At 33.2% G+C, this 20,923-nt stretch overlaps 2 protein-coding genes across 4 annotated transcripts; one reads left to right on the top strand and one right to left on the bottom strand.

Annotated features, from left to right (window-relative positions):
• Positions 1–393: 393 nt before the first annotated feature.
• LOC124840099 (uncharacterized) lies at positions 394–7,080 on the top strand. Of its 3 annotated transcripts, XR_015784423.1 has the most exons (10): positions 394–728; positions 894–1,098; positions 1,282–1,483; positions 1,756–1,949; positions 2,419–2,572; positions 3,404–3,568; positions 3,844–4,348; positions 4,463–4,846; positions 4,963–5,042; positions 6,774–7,080. XR_015784423.1 is itself a non-coding variant. In XM_088107183.1 (8 exons), the coding sequence occupies exons 1-7, from the start codon at positions 539–541 to the stop codon at positions 4,300–4,302; spliced, it is 1,569 nt and encodes a 522-aa protein (XP_087963309.1). In that variant the 5' UTR covers positions 394–538; the 3' UTR covers positions 4,303–4,348; positions 6,774–7,080. The 3 variants fall into 3 exon arrangements, 2 of the variants coding, with proteins under 2 accessions (XP_087963309.1, XP_047172045.1); XM_088107183.1 differs by lacking the exons at positions 4,463–4,846; positions 4,963–5,042; XM_047316089.2 differs by lacking the exons at positions 4,963–5,042; positions 6,774–7,080 and having other exon boundaries at positions 3,844–4,473.
• A 3,388-nt stretch (positions 7,081–10,468) lies between these two features.
• On the bottom strand, positions 10,469–16,117 carry LOC124840091 (DNA-directed RNA polymerases IV and V subunit 2-like). The gene is made up of 7 exons (XM_047316082.2): positions 15,369–16,117; positions 15,056–15,265; positions 13,934–14,817; positions 13,502–13,802; positions 11,869–12,816; positions 11,423–11,694; positions 10,469–11,131 (listed from the first exon to the last, which is right to left on the bottom strand). Exons 1-7 carry the CDS (start codon positions 15,855–15,857, stop codon positions 10,630–10,632), a joined length of 3,606 nt encoding a protein of 1,201 aa, XP_047172038.2. The 5' UTR covers positions 15,858–16,117; the 3' UTR covers positions 10,469–10,629.
• Between the last annotated feature and the right edge of the window lie 4,806 nt (positions 16,118–20,923).

Raw genomic sequence — 20,923 nt, 5'->3', positions numbered from 1 at the left:
TGGCTTCTTCTGCTAATTTTTTTCAAAAGCGTAAAAAGGAAACGATGGATGTGAATCAACCAGGATCAAGATCCAGGGTCCTGTACTAGAATCAAACACCACCTTTTAAGAGCAATCCTTTCACCTGCACAAGGGTAGCAAGCGTTAAAATTATTTTGCTCGTAGCTTGAAAGTTTAAATACATGGAATTGATTTTAATATTGATACACCTTTACTTAAAAAAAATATATCAATATCAACTAATAAGATAATCATCATAAAATTCGATGATTCTATTGGTAAACGTTACTCTTTTATTTTAGATTGACTATAGTTACGGCCAAGGCCTGCATAGATCCTAAAAGTAATATACCTTTTTAATCCTACGATTGTTACGAATTATTTATTGCAATAATGAGAAACCCTGAACATGCACAGTACTCTCAAAAGAAATATTCCATGAAGATCTAGCTGGTCATTGTTTCCGTTGACTGCATATTAAAGTCAACTGGGGTAGTAGCTACATTGCAGTAAGCAAATTATATTGCAACTATTGCTTATGGTATCGAAAACCATGAGACAAACTCCCAGGATTTGTGTCCACTGTGTCTTTTTGTGTTATGTATTGATTTTGTTGAACAGTGTTTGTGCATCAGCATCATCTTCTTCTCGGTGTAAAGCATGGTTAGTGCAATCCATTCCCACCAATATGCCCCACCTACACCATATTCCTGGCACCCTCTCTACTGGTATGAAACAGTAATAGTTATTACTATTAATATTATTTGCAGTAGAAATATGTGTTGTCCTTCGAAATTGTTATGTTGTCCGAGATTACATTAATCCCAGATTTCAATTAACCTCCATTTGGAGGCAATTTTTATTCATCTCTGAGACTCATAATCGAATTGTAGGGGATGTGCTTCGGTGGCTGGCTGCAAACTCCACCACGAGGCTTCACATAATTGCTCAATATTGGCAGCTTCTACCTTCCCCCAACGATCCTCGATCTGGGGACTATGGTTACACTCAACGTCAGATGCATGAATTTGGTGCCAGTGAAGGTGTTTCTCTTTATCAAGAATTAGATGCTGCTGCTGAGCGGAATGTTAGCATCCGGTGAGTTCCAATATGGCTTACCATGCTCATGTTTAGGGGTTTTTGATTTGTCTTCGATACTGAATATCAATTAACTTTGAAATAGGGTTTTTCAACACGGATGGATGTTTTTGTTTATAATATATTGGAAAGTTGATCTTAACCTTTTGTTTTATGGCTCAAATGGTAATTGTATTGAGGTAGGTTACTGTCCCACTCTGGAGTATATCCAACTTTTACCTCAGAACCATCCAAACTTGCTGTCGGAAGGCCAAATGTCGAAAATGTGACATTGCTGCTGGAGGATTGGTGGGGCTCCGGCATTGTTCATGCCAAAGTTTGGATATCTGATAGTAGGGATGTGTATATTGGATCTGCAAACAATGACTGGAAATCTCTCACACAGGTAATTCAGTTACTGTGCTGTGTTTGATTGTTTACTTTTCTTAATGTCAATTGGCCTTCATAATGTAGATTATGAAGCATCAACCCTATACTCAAAATGCATTATGTTGATTGTTACTTTCTCTATTGATCATTAATGATACCTTTCTCTTAGTTGTTATCTTCTCAGTAGATATTTTTTCTAATGTAACTCTTCTCTTCTTCCACGTAGACTTCTGTTATCTGTTCAATCGATGATACTTTGTCTCATTATTTGTTACTTTCTGACTCTAGGTCAAAGAACTTGGAATTTACTTTACTGATTGTCCTGAAATAGCTGAAAAGGTTGAGCTGTACTTTGACAATTTGTGGACACTAGCATCCCTCGATTCTTCAGCTTACACGAAAACAGTGTTTGATCAAGAGTGGCAAGTGGAGAGGAAGTTTCCTTGCTGGTCACATTTCATTGATCATAAAGAGAGATGCAAGTAAGTCTGGGTCTGATGATTAATATAAGTTTGCTTCGCTATTTTATTTTCTACTTTGATGTCATTTTTATTATTGTTTATATTTGAACATCCTTAGAAAGTTAAGGTTTATATTCAACAAAATTTCCTTCCTTCACTGGAATTTCTCTGTTCTGAGAGGAAAGAATTATTCACGAAACTCTGTGAATAAATGTTAGAACAATGTTAACTGTGTGTTTTTATGCGAAGACAAAAGGTTGGTTAGGATTTTATCTTCAAATAAAATGTAGTCTTACACATTAACATGAACAAGAGAGGCAGGAGGTACAACTTGGTGAATGGTGTAGAAAACTTCAGAAAGCAAGCAGATTGAAGTTAATAAGTTTACATCCGCAAGCAACTTAGAATGGATGAGACAGTAAACTAACCATGAGGAAAGAACATCCTTTCATCTTTTTAGTTCATAACAGTATCTAATTATTTTTCACAGGTCACCTCTTCCTCGATATCTGAAGACTCCTCATGTTGCAGGATATCCTATTCTGTCTGACCCTTACATGTTTGTGGTTTCATTTCAAACCCCTGGGACTAACTATTCAACAAAGCTCCCCCAAGTCAGCTATCTATCCTTTGCACCCCCAGAGGTAATGTTTACTTGTAGTTATTTGTTTTCCAGGCGGAACCTAGACAGAAGAAATGGGTTGTTTTAGAGTTACATATGCGAAATTGATTTAGATACATATGAGATTGATCTTCTAGTCTCATTCATTGAATAAAATTTGTCAATGCGTCTCATTGAATTGGGGGTAAGTGTTTAGGGCCCTTCCATACTTGAGCTAGGAATGGCCAAATTTGGGTTTAAATCTGCAGATAATTTACCTTGCATCATCTCCAATTAGCAGAGAAATCTCTAAGCCATTACTTATGTTTTTAGTTCAAATCTGTCATTTAAGTCTGAATAGCTGCAGAAACTGCTCCCTTATTTTTCCATGATACCCCATGTAATGAATGTGTAATAGACTAGTCATAGGATGTCCAGTGGATTGGTCATAGGAATTTAGTTCCACTTCCACTCTTAAAGTTGGTTTGGATAACATGTATTCTGCAGATTTCTAACGAGATGAGAGTTGCTTTTCCAAGAGAAGTGAAAAACATATCACCTTGCCATGTTCGTTTTTGATGTAATTTATAGTGCTTATGCCCCAAAAATTTATTGCTGAAGCTTATGCAGCCACCCACCTGACATAATAATGAGTGGTTTATATTGCTGGGCTAGCTTGCTGTCAGCATGCATGTGAAATACTTTACACTGTACGAACTACTTGGAAATTCATTCAAGCCCTGAGGCATTAGCTGAAAGCCTGAAATTTTTTGACAATATCATTTTTGTTTTCAAAGAAAAATTTCCTGATGTAATATTGTACCATTTTCTTGAACATATTAAGTTGCAAATCTTCATTGAATCATTGCTGCAGCTATTATTTGGCAAATATCAAGCTGATGAGCAGGCATGGATTGATACAATCAAGTCTGTTGGAGATAAGCAGGCAGTAAGAATCAGTACAATGGACTGGTTAGGTCAGTCACAATTTATGGACCAAACAATTTACTGGTCATCCTTATCATCTGCAATATCAGAGGTAACTTCAAGTGTCATGGCTTCGTGTGTTTTCTTCACTCTTTTAGCTGTTTTTGCCTGTCTGAAAACTTTACCTTATAAATGTAACAGAATGCAAAGCATCATGATTCCTGAAATTCTTACAATGTTGTTTTAGTACCATTTTGAGTGACGTGCCAGAACATGACTCTATTCTCACTGGTTGCCACTGCAACCCTACACATCTCAAGTTTAGACTTTTGAACTTCATTTCTATAAAAAAATTCTCAAACTTTCCAACAAATTTCTTCCAAGCAGGTGGTGTTTTCGAAGAATGCAACAGTACAGCTACTGGTGGCATATTGGGCACACTCCATCAGTAACACAGATGTGTACCTCAAGTCTCTTCTCTACACCAACAACCTCTGCTCTTCCTCAAAGTACAACAAATGCTCTGGGAAAGTTGAGATAAAATACTATGTGGTTCCTGATTTCAACATGACAGGACCTGCTATTCATGGAGGAACTAAAACAGGAAACAAATACCCTGATTTTACAAGAGTGAATCATGGAAAATATGCAGTTAGTGATGTAAGGGCACACATTGGGACTAGCAACCTTATATGGGACTACTTCTACACAACGGCAGGTGTCAGCTTTGGGACATACAACACTGCCATCATCTCTAAACTTGGGGAAATTTTCAATGCTGATTGGAACTCACCCTATGCTGTTCCATTAGAAGAGCTGGAGAAAGGTCACAAAAGTTCAATTTAATCAAAGACAATGTGATGGATCAGTCCCAGAAAGATGAAAAGATGAGGTGAACACTAATGTGTTGTTGGCATTTATTTGAATGTATGTTTATATTTCTCTTTTGTGTTTTTATTGTAATAACAATAAGTAATAAATTATTATTAATAAATTAAACTATCAGAACCAGTAAAATCCAAGCACGTGTCGTTAGTGGAATTCATGTGTCAAGAGGGAGGCTCGACACTCAGATGACGAACGCCAGGTGTCAAGCGAAGGGGACCCAGAAATCAGTCAGTGGAAAGCAGGTGTCGACAGATGAGGGGATGTCCGTTTTGAAGTGTGAAGCAAAACTTGGGTTTTCAGAAAAACCTACCCCACTCTCTGCATGCACCCTCTTTTCAAAATTTCTGAAGAATCCCATTCTCTCCTCCTTCTCTCTACATCCTCTTCATCTTCTCTCTGAGAAAACACCCTTTCTCTTCTCCGATCATCATTCAGAGACCGTAGAAGCGTTCCTGGCGTCCTAAGCTTCATTCTGAACCGAACAGTTTCGGGTTCTGATTTGGTAAGTTTTCTTCTCCTTTAGTCGTTCGTTTTTGGCACATGCAAACCAACTCCTGGTTGCATGAGTCCATAGTATTCTTCTGAAACAGTTTGTCTGTCGTTTGTTTTGGTTTGAAGAGTTGATTGAACGTCGAGGGTAGGAGAACCTTAGTCAGACAGACCGCATCCTATATCTTGTACGATCGTTCACACTAGAGGTAAGAGAAGCTTATTTAATTTAATTTGTATGATGTTGTACTGTATGAACGTTCGTTAGTTGACTGAATGATTTTGATGCATGATGGTTGATATGATTGGATTGAATGAACGTTCGTTTATTTAATGAGTGGAAATGAAATATGGCTGAGTTATGTTATAATGTATGAAATATATGAAACTTATATGATATGGGTTGTATGAAGTATGAAAGTCGATTATAATATGAATGTATAAAGTTATGAAACTATATGTTTAGAAATGAGACAAATATAAATGAATCCTGAATATGAAATTTCTCATATGAAAGTATACGTTCGTTACTGAACGGTCTTCGACCGTTCGGTTCTTCTGGTAAACATAGTTGAAATGGGATTCTTTCATTTGGAGAGAATCCTAGTTGAGGACGATGCGTCCTCGTGTGGTAATAATATGCTTGAGCGTTCGGCCAAGCACAGTTGTATCTGGGTATCCTGTGATAACTTAAATCTTTATATATATGTAATGGTATATTTTCATTGCTCGTAAACACTACTTCAATAGTATCTGACTATATTTATCAAGCCTTTTATTTAAGTTCATTAGTGCTCGGTCTTATACCTAGCTCTCATACTAAGTAGTGCTCGGTCTTACACCAATCGCTCGTACTGAGTAGTGCTCGGTCTTACACCAAGCGCTCGTGCTCGTTTCTTATATAATCTATCGTGATGAAAAATAGCGTTCGTCTAACTTCAATAGGATTTTCTTCTCTACTGTGATCGGTCATTGACTGACATTCGGATTTCTTGATGTAAATTTAAATAAGCTAAATATTCTTAAGCGTTCGGTTTCTTCAGGTGAATCCTTCTAAGTATTCTTCTCTGAAAGTCTTGAAGTGTATACGTCCATTTGGTTCCGGCTTAGAGCTTTAGTATTTGGCCTAGTTCTTTCTGCGTTCGGTTAGAAATCTCAAGGGTCAGTTCATCTAATTGACTCACTTTGTAAGTAACGTCCGTTCTAGTCATTCTTGCGATATGCAGTTGACCTCGGTTTCTTTCGTAATCTGATAGTAACCCTCTCGGTCTTATTCTATTATGGAACTGGAGACCTCTTTGTCTCGTTCCAAGTGTTCGTCCTCGTTCTGAGTGAGGATTGAACGTTCGGTATCTGGTGTCTTTATAAATCTTTGAACAAAGAGGAAATTGAAATGATTGACAATGAAAGATGAAACTAAGATGATTGATAATGGAAGATGAGGAGAATATGATATGAATGAAATGTGTTGGAATTATGAACGAGCGTTCCGGGGAGGAACGACTCATGTTTGAATATTGAATTTGTAAAGTATGACTGTGGAAAGCTAATGTTGGCGGTTCATCCCGATGTTCCGTGAGTACTTGTCCTCACGTGGAGGAGGGTAGGTCATGTGTGGGAACGACAGGAGGTCCTAGTCCTTAGGGGTACTTTGGACAAATAGGACTAACCTCGGGTGGTAGCTGATGAGAGTATTCCAGCTACTACATCACCCGGGTACACGAACGCTTGTAGCTACGTAGATTTCATACAGTCCGGACAGTCAGTCTAGTGATATGCTTTGTATGATACGTACGTTGAAATTATCTGGTGTTGGATTATTTGAAATGTATGTTTATACATGAATTAAATTACATAAGCTTACCCTGCGTTTCCTGTCGTGTCTGGTTTTGTACGTCCGTCCTTGTCATTGCAATGATCATCCGTGTGAATGTGAGCAGAAGGAGACGAGCTGCTGGAAGAGGCGCTGGAAGAAGAAAATTTGGAAGAAATCGAAGTCAAGACCGAAGTGTAGGACGTTCGGTCAATAGTTTAGTTATAGTAAGGAGGTCGTTTGATCACCTTCCTTTTGTTAAGAATGGTCGTTCGGTATTTTCTTTTGTAAACCGTTCGGTTAGGTTTGCTTATCTTGTACGGTTTAAATTTGTAACTCTTTCTGTAAGACCGTTCGGCCATGAGTGTACGCTCGACTCTAGTGTAAGACTGATCTGGATTATTATTAATGTGATTATTCTATTATATAGTTTATTGTTGTGTTTTTGGGATGTTACATAAACAATCTCAAGAAATTCAATTTTACTCTCTTTGTTTTATTTTACTACATATTTTAAAACTCAATTTTCTTATGTGTAACAATTAAACATTCTTAAAAATGAATTTGAAAGTTCTTTTTTTTTTTATAAAACGTTAATCCTATCTTTATATTTTGTATGGATAAAAAGATAGAAGACATGAGAATGAAAAATTAAAGAAAAGGATAGTAAAAAGTCGAGTTGTTTAAATTAAATCAAATGAGTGAAAATTTAAATATGTTTATTTATTATTAATATTGTTTTATATTTTAATAATATTATTATAACTATTTATTTTATTATAATAAAAAACATAAATATATTTATCTTTAAATAACTTGGTTATTTACTATAACACTTCCTAAAAATGTTTTTATTTATCTTAAATAACTTGTAGGTATTAAATATATTTATGCTTATTTTCTTCAACTACTAAAGTAAATTTACTCTTTAGTATCTAATAAATTGATTTTTTATTTAATTCTATTATTATTTTTCTTAATTAGTAGTATGTTTATTGTTAAGAAGTGAACTTTAAGACTAACTTAACTCCATAAAATCGGCTTGTAATGTGAGATTTGCATTTGTTTACATATTATAAATTGACCATGTATATACTCTAAATTAAGTGGTTAGTGATTTTTAAGCTTAACTCAACCTCTCAAGACCAACTTTTTAGATTTAAAGAACTGGCTTATAAGGTTGAGTTAGGCTTAAAGTCCACTTAATTTAGAGTATATACGTGGTCAATTTATAATATATAAGTGAGTGCAAACTTCACCTTACAAGCAAGTTTTGTGGGCTTGAATTAGGCTTAAAGTTCATTTCTTAACATGGTATCAGAGCTATGGTTAGAGTCTGTCCTAGCGATATTTGTTGTTTGTTGGGCATGTTGTTCCACCCGCTATCGGACCACCTCGACGTGAGGGAGTGTGTTGGAAGTTCCACATGGACTAGAAATAAGGTCAATTTATAATATATAAGTGAGTATAAACCTCACCGTCGATTTTATGGGATTGAGTTAATCTTAAAATTTACTTCTTAACATTTATTAAATTTATAAGTAACTAGTCCACGTGTATTTATTGTTAGTGTTTAATATTATCTAGTCGCCTTACCAGCTTTAATTATTTTTTTATCTCCATACAACACACATTCTAATCTTAATTTCATATTGGAATCTAACTTCATCTATTAATTTGGGTCAACTTCATCTTCATTATCCGTTTTTATTTATTTTTCAATACCAACCTGGGTCACCTACTTAGGTTTTGCATTCTTATTTTAAAATATTCACTCACATTTCGACTTGTATATTTTAATATACCTCTACCAACTCAACTATAGTACATAAAAAAAAAAAAGACTTTTATTGCTTACACTTCACCTTAATCCTTATTTGGTTATTAGGCTTAAGTTTAATGTCTTTTCCGTTTAAAAGTTCATGCTGTGTTGTTTCTTCTTTGAATTCATCCAAAGATGCAAAATTCATACCAAGTTTGAATTCAAAATCTTTATTTAATTATTTTCTTAGAGCTAACATTTTTTTCACCTCTAAAGATTGATTTCCTACCTTGATCCCCTTCAAAACCATCATTTAGGTCAAATATATATTTACATTTTTTTTAGTTATAATTTGTTATTCTCCTTTTTTTAAAAAAAATAATAATAATTTATGATTAATGAGAATCATCAAATTCATTATTCTCTTATTTATGATTTCGTCTTTAAAGTCCTCATTATAAATATTTTCACAGTTTTCTAACATTATAAATATTTTCACAATGTTCTAACTTTTTATAATTTATATTCTCTTCACTTTTGGCATAGTTTTAACCAACATCTGCAACCAATAACTTAATTGTATAATGATGAAATTAGTAATCTAATATAATTTTTATTTTATTTTTAAGTGTCTCATTCACAGGTCTTCATCCTTTAGTTATCATAACCTACATTTTGAAGTCTTCTTTTAATATATCTCTTAACTTAAAATATGACCACTTATCTAGGTTTAACTTATCAATATGATTATCTCGATATAATTTAAAACATACTCACAAACTAATTTACCATCTTAATAAAAACAATTTAGTCATTGTACAAGTGTAGCAAAATCTAACACTGCCAAGTCGTGTTCACCTCAAGTGCTATAAAAATGTAACACTTTCAAACAAAAATTCACTTTGTAACCACCAATGCATTAACTAATCTCATCATCAACCACAACACCCATTCATTAAATCCTATCACCTTTATGCTAGTTATAATAAAGAGAGAGAGTGCAATACAATAATAATATATCAAACATGTGTCTGACAACAATTCTCGTTTCTCCTTTGTTTTGATGCAAAATAACCACATTAAATTAAATGCAAAAAAAAAAAACATTCTCATTAACCGAAACGAAACCATTTTATTGTGAAAAAGACACAAATTATAGTGATAGGTAAAATGTCGATCACATTGTTAAGTTGAATACCCATTGATGAATAAATGGTTTCTTCATATTTTATAACCTTCATAGTCTTTTAGACTGAAGAACAGGGGACTTGACTTTGTAGTTGTAGGTTATATGTCGATTAAGTCATTAGGTCAAATGTTGATTGATTATTAAGTTTAAAGGTATTAAGGTAATTTTCGATTTGACGTTTTAAAGATTGACATGCTAGAAGCTAAAGGGGTAGGGAATAATAAAAATAAAGACACACGAGAGACAAAAGAAAAGGGGAGAACTCTCACCGAGTACTCTCCATACCTCTTGGCTAGAACACCGATACAGGAGGAATCCAAAACTTATTTAAAGTTTTTATTTTTGTACTTTAACGTATAGAGAAACATGCATCCGTACCTATTATTGACTAGATCACATATTTTAGTCTTAAATTTTATTACACGTTTACTTAAGAGGTTTAATTACATAGTAAAAAATCATTCATCTGAACACTATACAAGCGTATCACTTCAAGTGAAACCTGAATTTTGGTTTAGTTTACAAGGAGACTAATAGAATACAAATATAGGATAAATCCAAAACTTATTTAAGGTTTTTTGGTTTTGCATTTTAACATATAAGAGAAACATACATTCTTATTTATTATTGAACTAGATTGTATATTTTAATCTTAAATTTTATTGCACATTTACTCAAGAGGCTTATCTACAGATTAAAAAATCATTCATCTGAACACTACAAGCATATCACTTCAGGTGAAACCTGAATTTGGGATTTAATGTTCTCTTCGTTTACTAGGAAAGACTTATAGAAGAGATGACGAATCAACGTTCGGGTCAGGCTCAGGATATCAAGCAATACTCCCAGTTAGTTGGTTTTCAAGAAAACATGCACAAATCAAAGTGATATATGTATATACTAAAAGAAATTAAAGCTCGGATATGATGATATAGTCCTATATCTGACTAAAGCATTCAAGAAAACATCAAGTGATATCTACACTGAACAAAGTCAAGGAAATGAACAAAAGATACATGTTAATAGTTCCGTCTAGCAAAGTTGGGTTTCAAATTTAAGATTTATGCCCATGCTAAAGAGCTCCTGGCATAACAATTTTGCTCCGTATGGAACATGGGCAACCACAATGTCATCAGCGGATTCACAGTGGCGGCAATAAGGTCCTCGTACTTTCCGGCCACCAGAGACTGGCCGCAAGATCACATTTGAAACATTTTTGCATTGGGTGCAGATGTGAATCTGAGACGAGTCACTGAGTGTAAAGAGGCGTTCATACAGGTTGGCTGAAGCACCATGAGCTATCAAGCAATCGCGCTCCATTTCACCAAACTTGATACCTCCAAATCGTTTTCTGTCAGCTACAGGCTGTCGGGTCAAAGGGTGAACAGGACCGGTGTTGCGGAATTTCACCTTGTCTTCAGACATATGATGCAGACGTTGGTAAAACGTTGGTCCCATAAAAATGAGTGATCGGACCATCTCACCAGTCCTTCCATTGTATACCCTCTCGTTTCCCCATCTTGAAAACCCAGCTCTGCCATATCCTCATAACATGGGTGTGGGCTCAGTAAAACAATGGGAATATAATATATACCAGCTTTAAGAATGAATTTAGGTAAAATACTTGATAATTTTAAAGCAACACTAGAGCACAGACAGTAGACAATCAAATACATTATAGGCAGATAAGAGAAAGTCATACAGTAAACAGGAGCAGAAGCTGAAATGCAACTTCATCGTCTAAACAATGGGTCACATAATATACACCATATAGTATAGTAAAAACTGCATTTGAAGTAAACTAAATAGTACGATCAAATTATACCTGTGAAGCTGGTCAGTAATGGCATCTACAGAAGGAGTGGAGAAAGGCGTAGCATGTCTCAGTTTACCACCACAAGCAATCCCCTTTCCTAAAGCAGCTTCTAGGAGTTGGCCAGGAGTTTGTCGCGAGGGAAAGGCATGCGGATTAATGACTATATCAGGAACAATGCCTTGTCTAGTGAAAGGAAAATTTTCCTGACACTCCAGAAATCCCAAAACACCCTTTTGTCCATGCATACTGGAGAACTTATCACCAAGAACTGGACTTCGAACCTGCAGAATTAGTAAATAACATATTTATCCAGTGATCAAATTAAAGTTGGCTTTCAGTTGTGTTAACATAAAACATCCACGTTCAGATGATGCACAACTTAAAGTATGCCCATTCCTATAGTTTCGGACGTAAGCATCTTTGATAATGTACTTTGGTGGTCACCAGTTACGTACCTGTCTCAATGAAACCGCAGCAAAATTTTTCCCCTCGTCATTTGAAGACAGCACAACCTTTTGTACATAACCCCTTTCAGTGTGCTTTAACTTCACACTATGGTCTGCACCAGACTCAGCACACCGCCCAATAATAATATCACCACTTTGCAAATTTGCCCCAACATATGGAAAGCCATCATCATCAAGGCTATCAACTCGACCAATTTTACTTTGAAGCTTTCCAAAATTTATATTGCCTTCAGGTTTGCGCTTCTTCTCTGAAGAATCCTTATTATCAATTTCAGATTTGTAACTCCTTATGTGCTCAGATCTGAACATACCACGCTGCAATGAAGCCCGATTCATCACCAAGGAATCTTCTTGATTGTATCCTAGATGTACATTGACAGCCACAATTGCGTTCTGCCCATTATAGAATTCCGCCTTTGGATGTATTTTACTTTGACCCAGTGGATAAGTTGGTTTTCCAAGACAATCTGAAGTCATTGTTTGAAAAAGGGGCCTTTGGGGATAGTGTAACCGATGAGACAAAGTATCAACTCTAATATTCGGGTTTAAAGTAGAAAAGCCAATAGCCTGTGAGGAGTGCTTCTGAGATTGGTAGAGCACCCTCCTTGCATGGTCATGATTGGCAAATGGGACAAGTGAACAACTTAAACCCAATAAGAATGACATATCAAGTTCACAGTGCGTGTACTTGACAGATCTTTTCCCCTCTTTTCCAAATAAATACTGAACGCCCCAGGCAGTACAGCAGTCTTCCTCTTCTTCAGGTCCAATTAGCTCAACAACACCTTCTTCCAGTAAAGTAAGGAAAGAATAACGTTCTGATTTAAATCTTTTAATTTTTAGTAGATTACCAACTACTAAAAGAGGACGTAGAATCCTTCCTGCATCAGAGTATATACGCACTTCATGTTGAGATTGATCTCTCTTGATTTCCACCTGCAATGGAAAGTAGTAATCACCAGGTTCAAAAGAAATAGAATCAACAAAACTACCTCGTGCTGGAAGTATTGCAAATACCACTATGAAGAGAGTGAGAGAGTAGATGTTTGACAAAAAGTATGTTCCCCAATAAACTTAATGATAGGATATGCAGCAACAGTATAATCACATGAATGAAAAGTTCATAAGGCCTGATAGAAACAGCTAGCTATGGTTGCCCAAAGAGATAGACAACTGAAAACCCAACAGAGGAAGGTGTCTTCAAACAATAGCATCATTCACATAGAAAAGAGTGTCCAAACAGTTAAACCAATCATGTGACGCAGGTAAAGAATTTACCACATGTTACTCATTGACAATCACAGTTCTCACATTGACATAAACTAAGCTACAAAATTATTAGCCAATCTAGACATAAGTTTCCAAATGCTTAAATAGTAACTATATCTTTTGTTGATACATCATCTGTGCGGTAGGTTGTCATGCATTAAACTGTAAAACCTGTTGACCTTTACTAGATTTGATGGTTTATAGCCGAAATTATAAATGTTTAATATCGATAGCAAAAGCCTTTGCCCATAAGGCGAGATCCATAATCCATTCATGGCTCAAATTAAAAGCAAGTTCCAAAAGATATATAAAATGTGACTAGTAGAGCATACAAAACACATTAAAAGTGAACCTGATGGGGCAGTTCATTTTTTCGTCTTTTACTTCGTAGCTCAGCCACAAACCAACTGGAATCAGGGCACACTCCAACCCAATCACCGTTTAGGAAGACTTTGTCTTTGTTTCCCAGATGAGTTTTAGTATCATTGACAAGTTCTTCCATCCCACAATCCAACAATGTAGGCAGTATAGATTCAGATGCATTAGATACATCAGTGCTTACTAGTCCCGTGACAGCCATATTTTTTACTAGTCCACAATTTTCACCATCTGGGGTAGAGAGAAAACAAACCTTGCCCCAGTGAGAAGGATGCCTGCAACCACAAACTTGTGCTATAATAAATTAAAGCAAGAAAAAAGAGAGGAAAAGAATAAGCCATAACTTTGTGCAGCAAACAGAATAAATGAAGAAAGGAAATAATAATAACAGCTTGAAGTTACTTACGGATATCTAGCATCCCCAACTTTTCCCGTGTACTGAACTTGCTGCCTTGCTCTTCTTAGCTCAGCCATGGTTTGTAAGGGATTAGTGCGCCCAACAGTTGCAACCACACCAGAGATCCTTTCCATCCTCTTGTACGGATGTGACCATGCTCCGGTTGAAAATGCCCTTTGCAAACCATTTGTAATTATTGACGCATCAACATAATACTCAATGGGGCGTACATCTCTATCTCCATAGAGATCCCTTTGCAGTGCCTTGGACATTCTCTTCCGAACATGTGCTATATGCACTTTCAACTCACGCTCAAGAAGTTCATTGGCCAATTCAAGCCTCTTATTACGGAAATCATCCCTGTTGTCGCATTTTCTGCGGCCAGTATAAGCCAGCAAGAGACCCTTCACCATATATGCAAGGAAACGTGCCTTTCTGTTTAAGCCGCTGATTCCAGGAAAGACATAAATTTCAAGGCACTCCTCAATAGACTCAGGAGGTGGAAATTGGACACCCTTTATACACTTCTCTAAATATTGAACTGCATTCCTACCACTCCGAAATGCGCCACATTTCTCATCAGCATCACAAACAGACGCAAGGAGAATATTCTGAATTCTAACATCATCATTGTCACAGCCAATGAGATCTACAACATCTTTATCAGATCCGACACCAAGTGCGAAAAATAGTACCCACACAGGAACCTCAACAGATAAAAAATACACAGTAAGAAACATGTCTCCATTCTCCCCTCCTTCATTCCTAGAATTGCCTACCAGTTTAATAACCATCCTATTTCTCTTCATCTGTGACTTGTAGGCAATCATCCAACCTGGACTGTTTATAACCCAAAGCCTCTTTAAATACAGTTGCTCCTGTGCAATAAAAGTCTGCGACGATTTTTCACAGGAAACAAATTCATATCACTAAACACACCCTAAACATTAAAGAAATGCATCGAAAACACGCAATGACGATCAAGAGAAAAATTTCCATTCAGTCAGAAAATTTGCTAAATATGATTTTAAAAGTAGTTATTGTAAAACTCAACAAAAATAAAGGCCAACAAAATCAAAACAAGAAATTAAAGTCAACCTAAAAATCGTTAAAAATTAAGTACAAACCAACCTTCTCGGCACCCTTTATGAGAAAATAACCTCCATGGTCAAATTCACAATCATCCTTTTCACCTTTCATCCAACATAAATCCGACTTGACCATGACAGGCAATTTGCCAATGATGATCTCGCTCTCGTCTTCCGTCAGAATCTCCTTATCAAGGAACTCTTCCTTCCCAGTCTTGAACTTATCACTCCGAATCTTCTTCGGAACATACACCTACAATTCCACCCAAACACACATCATAAATTGCTATAACAAAGGTAACAAATCTACATTACCCACACACAATAAAACAACACCAGCACTCTATTTTCCCTACCTGAACTTTGACTAAGATTTTCATTTTCGACGCGTAGGTCATCCTCTGAAGCCGCGCGTGTCGCGGAAGCATCTTCAACTCCTGGTTGTTTAACTCACCGCCCCAGACCATGGGCTTGTCGAGCTTGACCTTGCCGAACTTGATGGAGGCGTAGCGGTAGTGCTCGTTATCTCCCTTCTTGGAAGGGTCGAAGCCGGGCGTTACGACCAAGTCACCGAAGCCGTCGAAAGTTCTCTGGAGGCCGACGTTGACGTAGTGGTTGTAGGAGTTTATTTGGTGGCTGATCAGACCGTACTCCTCAAAGAACAGCATCGAGAACTTCTTGCAGTGGTACCGGAATGCGTCCTCTCCGCCGAATTCTTCAAGGATTTCGGCGTTGGTCGGGTCGAGGTCACCGAGGTCATCGTCGCCGCTGTCACCGTCGATATCCATCATCGCGGTCGCCATCCCTGCCTTTGTGCCATCCTTGCTGGAACCGATGTGACCCATTCCAATCAATGCGTTTCCTGGAACGAGAATAAAGCTAGGGTTTATGGGTTTTCTACACTCACTCTACTCTATAGTGTGAGTGGGAGTGTAAACTCTGAACAACAGGTACAATTTGCAGGAATTGAAATGAAATGCTTGCTGCGTGATGGAGAGGGTATAAATAGAAAATCACTATTTTTTTACTCTGACTTTGTCTCAGATGAAAATTAAAATGTTTGTAGTTTGCTTGAAAGAAACCGGAAAGACGCATGTGTCCTCTGGTCTCACCTTCACACATAGTTTTTAAAAATAATATATATTAGAACCCAAAAATAAAATAAAGAGGAATGTATAATATTAAAATGAGATGTTTTTAATATCTAAAATATTGTATTTTTTAAAAATTAAATTTACTTTTCATTTATTAAAGTAGTGTTTGGATTGAGAAGATAATTAGAAGGAAATTGAATAAAGGAATTCATATATTGTTTGGGTTAAAATATTTAAAGAAATGGATAATGGAATTTGAAGAAAAAACTTATAAATTTTTTTATATAAAATAACTGGTATGATAAATTAAAAAATATTTTAATAAATAAAATTAGATATATTTATTATTTTATCCATAAAAATAAATATGATATAAATAGTAGAAGACATGTTAAAATAGAATTGAAATTATTATTAAAAATTACAAAAAATAGTATTATTATAATTATAATAATAACAATAATTATTAATAGATATATATGTGTGTGTGTGTGATAAAATAAAAATTAATTAATTATATATATATATATATATAAGAAAAGAAAATAATTTTATATGTATGTTAAAGTTTTAATTTTAAATAAAAAATAACTATTATATTATTATTAAAAGTAATAATAATATTATTAATATTATAATTGTTAATATTATTATTATCATTATTAACAACAATATTAATACTAATAATATAATTATACTATTATTAATAATAACTATGTACAATACATAGGAAAGCATAATTATTACATTCGAAAAAGTCTGATTCTTCCACCCATTCATAATTAATATATATATATATATATATATATATATATATATATATAAGTATATGATATCAATATTAAATAATTAATTTTTTTCTAGTGAGAATCGATTCTAATATACTCAATTTTAATTTTCAATTTTATGAAGGATTTTTTGGTTTTTTATTTTAGTTTGTATATACATTCTTTTGTATCTTTTTCGTCTTTGTGTGTCTTTTCTTTGTTGATTCTTTTACCATGCTGTTTTTTTTTTCGCCTCTGTGTGTATAGAAGATGTCCTTCAAATGTGTTTTTCATTGTTGATTTGATACCTGTACTATGTGTTAGTTTTTGAAATTTTGCATTTTTTTTATTCTCTGCTAATGCATGTTATGTATCGTATGCATAAAAGTCATTATTAGAATAATTTTTTTAAATGATTTTAACGTCTAGAGGATAGTTGGCACGAGCTGAAAATCATATTATTGAACCTCATTTTCAACCATTGTACCAGTGTCTTTTGCAAAAACGTGTATGTTGTATGTTTTGTTAATTCCTGATGCAATTAATGCATATGCAATGGGCTAAACAAGGCTGAAATGACGAGAGAAGATGGACAATGAAACCTAACTAAGCAAAAAAAGTACACAATCTAAAACCATGATTTGCATCTATGAACGACAACAACATAAACGTGTTAGCCAAAAGAAATTACCTGTAACAATAGTAAATGAGAGATTATATATGGCCTTTGCACATGCTTTGTTATAGCCAAAAATACTTGGTAAAATGTGTCTAGTGCTTAGATGCACCTAATATCTTATGCCCAACAAGCTTCAGATTAATTTGTTTAAGAACTTACTTATTTTTATTTACATAACCTTTTCTACTTTTGATTAACATGGGTAGATATAATTGATTACATGTATATTCTTTTTGTGTGTCTAGCCATTTTTGGTTGTTCATTATTTGTTGAAAACTTTTATCTCCATTAAATTAGACTTGAAACAAAATGTGTCATAAATTACATTTAATTAAAAGAACATGTATTATTTTTTTTACGTTTTAAAATACTTTATATATTTTAGAAATTCGATGTTTAACATATATAAGCTTAGAAAAGTTAAAAGAGATAACAAACTATCATTTTTTTATTAGTATTAATAATAAATAATAACATTTTTTATTATTTATGAGTGACCGATTATATGATACATTTACGAGTCTATTAACTCTCTACACTACATTTAATACTTTCTTTGAGTTTGGGTTCATTGGTATCATTGTGTTCTCTTTCTATCATGGATATGGTGGTGAATGATTTCTTTGTCCTTGATATTGTTTTAATGAATCTTTTTATGTATGTGGATAAAGAAACGCATATGTTCGAGAACCATTTAGGTTTCATTACTTTCAAATATATTCAATGATATTTTGTTATTGATATTTTCGACGACTCACTTATGATGATTTTAGAAAATAATTAAACATCAACCGTCTTAAAGCATAAGTGTTTCACTATCATGTAAAAAAAAATGTGATAACAATATCAAAGACAAATAAAACCATTCTCGTGATAATAAATGAGTTTTTTTATTAGTAAACCTAAACTCAAATGAAGTAATAAATAAAATATAGACAACTAAGACACTCAAAAATACATATCAGAATAAACATAAAAAATGTTAAAAAATTATGTAACCGATATTATTTATTAACATTTTTATATTTTGGTCATATTCTATTAGATAAGTCAATAGTTCCATACTAAATAACATATTAATTTGGCACTCAAAAGGGGACAGAAATAGTAGTATTAATTGTGCATGATGGTGGAATGAAAAGACTCCTTAATGCATTTAATTATTGGTAGAAGAAACAAACCTCGAAAATGGAGGTGTTTTAAAATAGAAGATAAACAAAAAGTAGAAGAAAAATAGAAACAAAATAAGAAAATCGTGCCACATATAGCAATGCATGTGGGTTACCACGTTGCACGAAACCATTTTATCTTTCACTCGTACACTTCTCATTTTCAGTTTTCACGTGAATACCGAACGATTCACTAATAGCCACACCATAATACTATATATATTGGATCTATTTTGTTGGGCAAATTCAGTACTTGTCAATGCATGGAAATTCTTGTTATTGTAATATTGAATTGGGTTAAATACTTACTTCGTCTTTTAAAATGTTAAAAGACGAATTTTTATTTTGTACTCGATTTTAAAAATAAAGATATTGAATTCTAAAATTGTAAAAATTGTATGAATAAAATCCTATCCGTTAAATGAATAAAAACGGCGTTAAATTCACGTTTACGTTGGTCCACTTTTTCTTTATCTCCTATGCTCTTCCCTATCACCTTTTTGTTTTTCTTTTCTATTTCTCTCACCATTAACTAAAAGTCATGTTTTATTTATTTATAATTGTGTCTCATAAATAATAGGCTTAATACCCTATTTTGTCCCCAGTTAAAATAGGATATTAAGCCTAAATAATAAAACACAATACACATTTCCAACATTTTAGTAAATTTTTCATTGGTCATCCCATTTAATGATACATTGTTCATTTTACTTATTATATAATTGATATAATTTATTCATATCAATAAAAAAATATTATATCCTTAAATTAAAACAATAATAACAGTGAAAAATTTGAGCTAGTTTTAATTTATTTAATGTTTTTATACACTTCAAATTTTAATGTTATTAAAAACAAAATTTATCTTTATTTAATTTTATAACCAATATTTTGTTATATTTAGCATAAATTTTTATGTTTGTTTTATCTATGATTTATCAACAAAATTACTGATAAAATTTACTAACAAAATTTGAAAAATTCAATTATTAAATTATTTATCAATAAATTTTAAAAATATATTATGTACAATTTTATTAACAATTTTGACCACAAGAAAACTAAAATATTTTTGCTCAATTTATCGACTAAATTTATTGGAAACATATTTATTAATGATAAATAAAATATAATTGTCAATAAATTTTATCATAATATAGATAAAGTTAAAGTGAAAAATTTGACTTCATTTTATTGAGAGTATGTACCAATAAAAATATCCGTTACTGTTAAAATTTATAAATTATCAATCAACTTTACCAATAAATTTATAATTAAGAAATATTTTTATCAATAATTAAAATCCTAAAGTTCATCCATATATTCTATTTTATCGATATTTTTTATTTGTAAAATCTGTTAATATATATTATTTTACCAATAATTATTAGAAAAATATGATCTATAGATGAATGTCAATTTTTATACATGAAAAAGACCTATGAAAAAATAATACATAATCAAATTATGTTATATATATAAATGGCTTTTGTTACTATTATATAAAAATATAATCAATTAAGTATTGTATATATGATATACTTTACCTTCTTTTAATTTCAATTTATATTATTTAGTCCAAACAACTTTGTTTTTTATTTTTTTTTTCACTTCTTTATTTTTTATGTTTATTCAAGCGAAACATAAGCGACATGATAATAACATGTTACGAATTTTTTTAAAATTTACGTAAAATAATCCGTGATTGAATAAAAATGCTAAATATTTTTTAGACATATTTGTATTTGTCGGAAGAGTTTTACCAAAAAAGAAAGTGTTGATAGATTATTTGGTGAGGTCATGCTAATTATTATTGCTAGATTCAACCCATCGTATGTATTAACAATTTTTCATATGTAATTATAAATTTTTTATCGGAATTAAAACACATTTAAATGTTGAATTTTTTCGTAATTTCACTATTTTTTAATGTATTAACTATTTATATTTGAATGAAAATCTAACTTAAGTTAATTGAATATGTTAAACAGAAGTATAAATAATATATAATTATCATAGGTAAAAGTAAGAGTCCTAGAAATTAATAAAAGTTTAAACAAAATTTGATTTGACGTTAATATAAATTTGATTAGTAAGAGTCTTAGAATATGTTAATCAGAAGATTTGATTTGACGTTAGAATATAGAGAGAAAAAAATGACAGAAAAGATAACAGGAGAGAGGAAAAAGTAGAGCCACCTAA

This window comes from Vigna umbellata, chromosome 2 (assembly GCF_029865625.1).
Source record: "Vigna umbellata cultivar VRB3 chromosome 2, Vumbellata_1.0, whole genome shotgun sequence".
Lineage (NCBI taxonomy): Eukaryota > Viridiplantae > Streptophyta > Magnoliopsida > Fabales > Fabaceae > Vigna > Vigna umbellata.
This window is presented reverse-complemented; position numbering and strand designations above follow the sequence as displayed.

What these genes read in the sequence shown, in the direction of transcription:
- LOC124840099 (XM_088107183.1), top strand. Translation starts at nt 539, where the DNA reads ATGGTATCGAAAACCATGAGACAAACTCCCAGGATTTGTGTCCACTGT. An exon ending in GAGCGGAATGTTAGCATCCG is followed by an intron (nt 1,099 to 1,281) that starts GTGAGTTCCAAT and finishes GTATTGAGGTAG; the next exon opens with GTTACTGTCCCACTCTGGAG. An exon ending in ACTGGAAATCTCTCACACAG is followed by an intron (nt 1,484 to 1,755) that starts GTAATTCAGTTA and finishes TTCTGACTCTAG; the next exon opens with GTCAAAGAACTTGGAATTTA.
- LOC124840091 (XM_047316082.2), bottom strand. Translation starts at nt 15,857, where the DNA reads ATGGGTCACATCGGTTCCAGCAAGGATGGCACAAAGGCAGGGATGGCG. An exon ending in AAATCTTAGTCAAAGTTCAG is followed by an intron (nt 15,266 to 15,368) that starts GTAGGGAAAATA and finishes GTGGAATTGTAG; the next exon opens with GTGTATGTTCCGAAGAAGAT. An exon ending in AAAATGAACTGCCCCATCAG is followed by an intron (nt 12,817 to 13,501) that starts GTTCACTTTTAA and finishes TTTCCATTGCAG; the next exon opens with GTGGAAATCAAGAGAGATCA.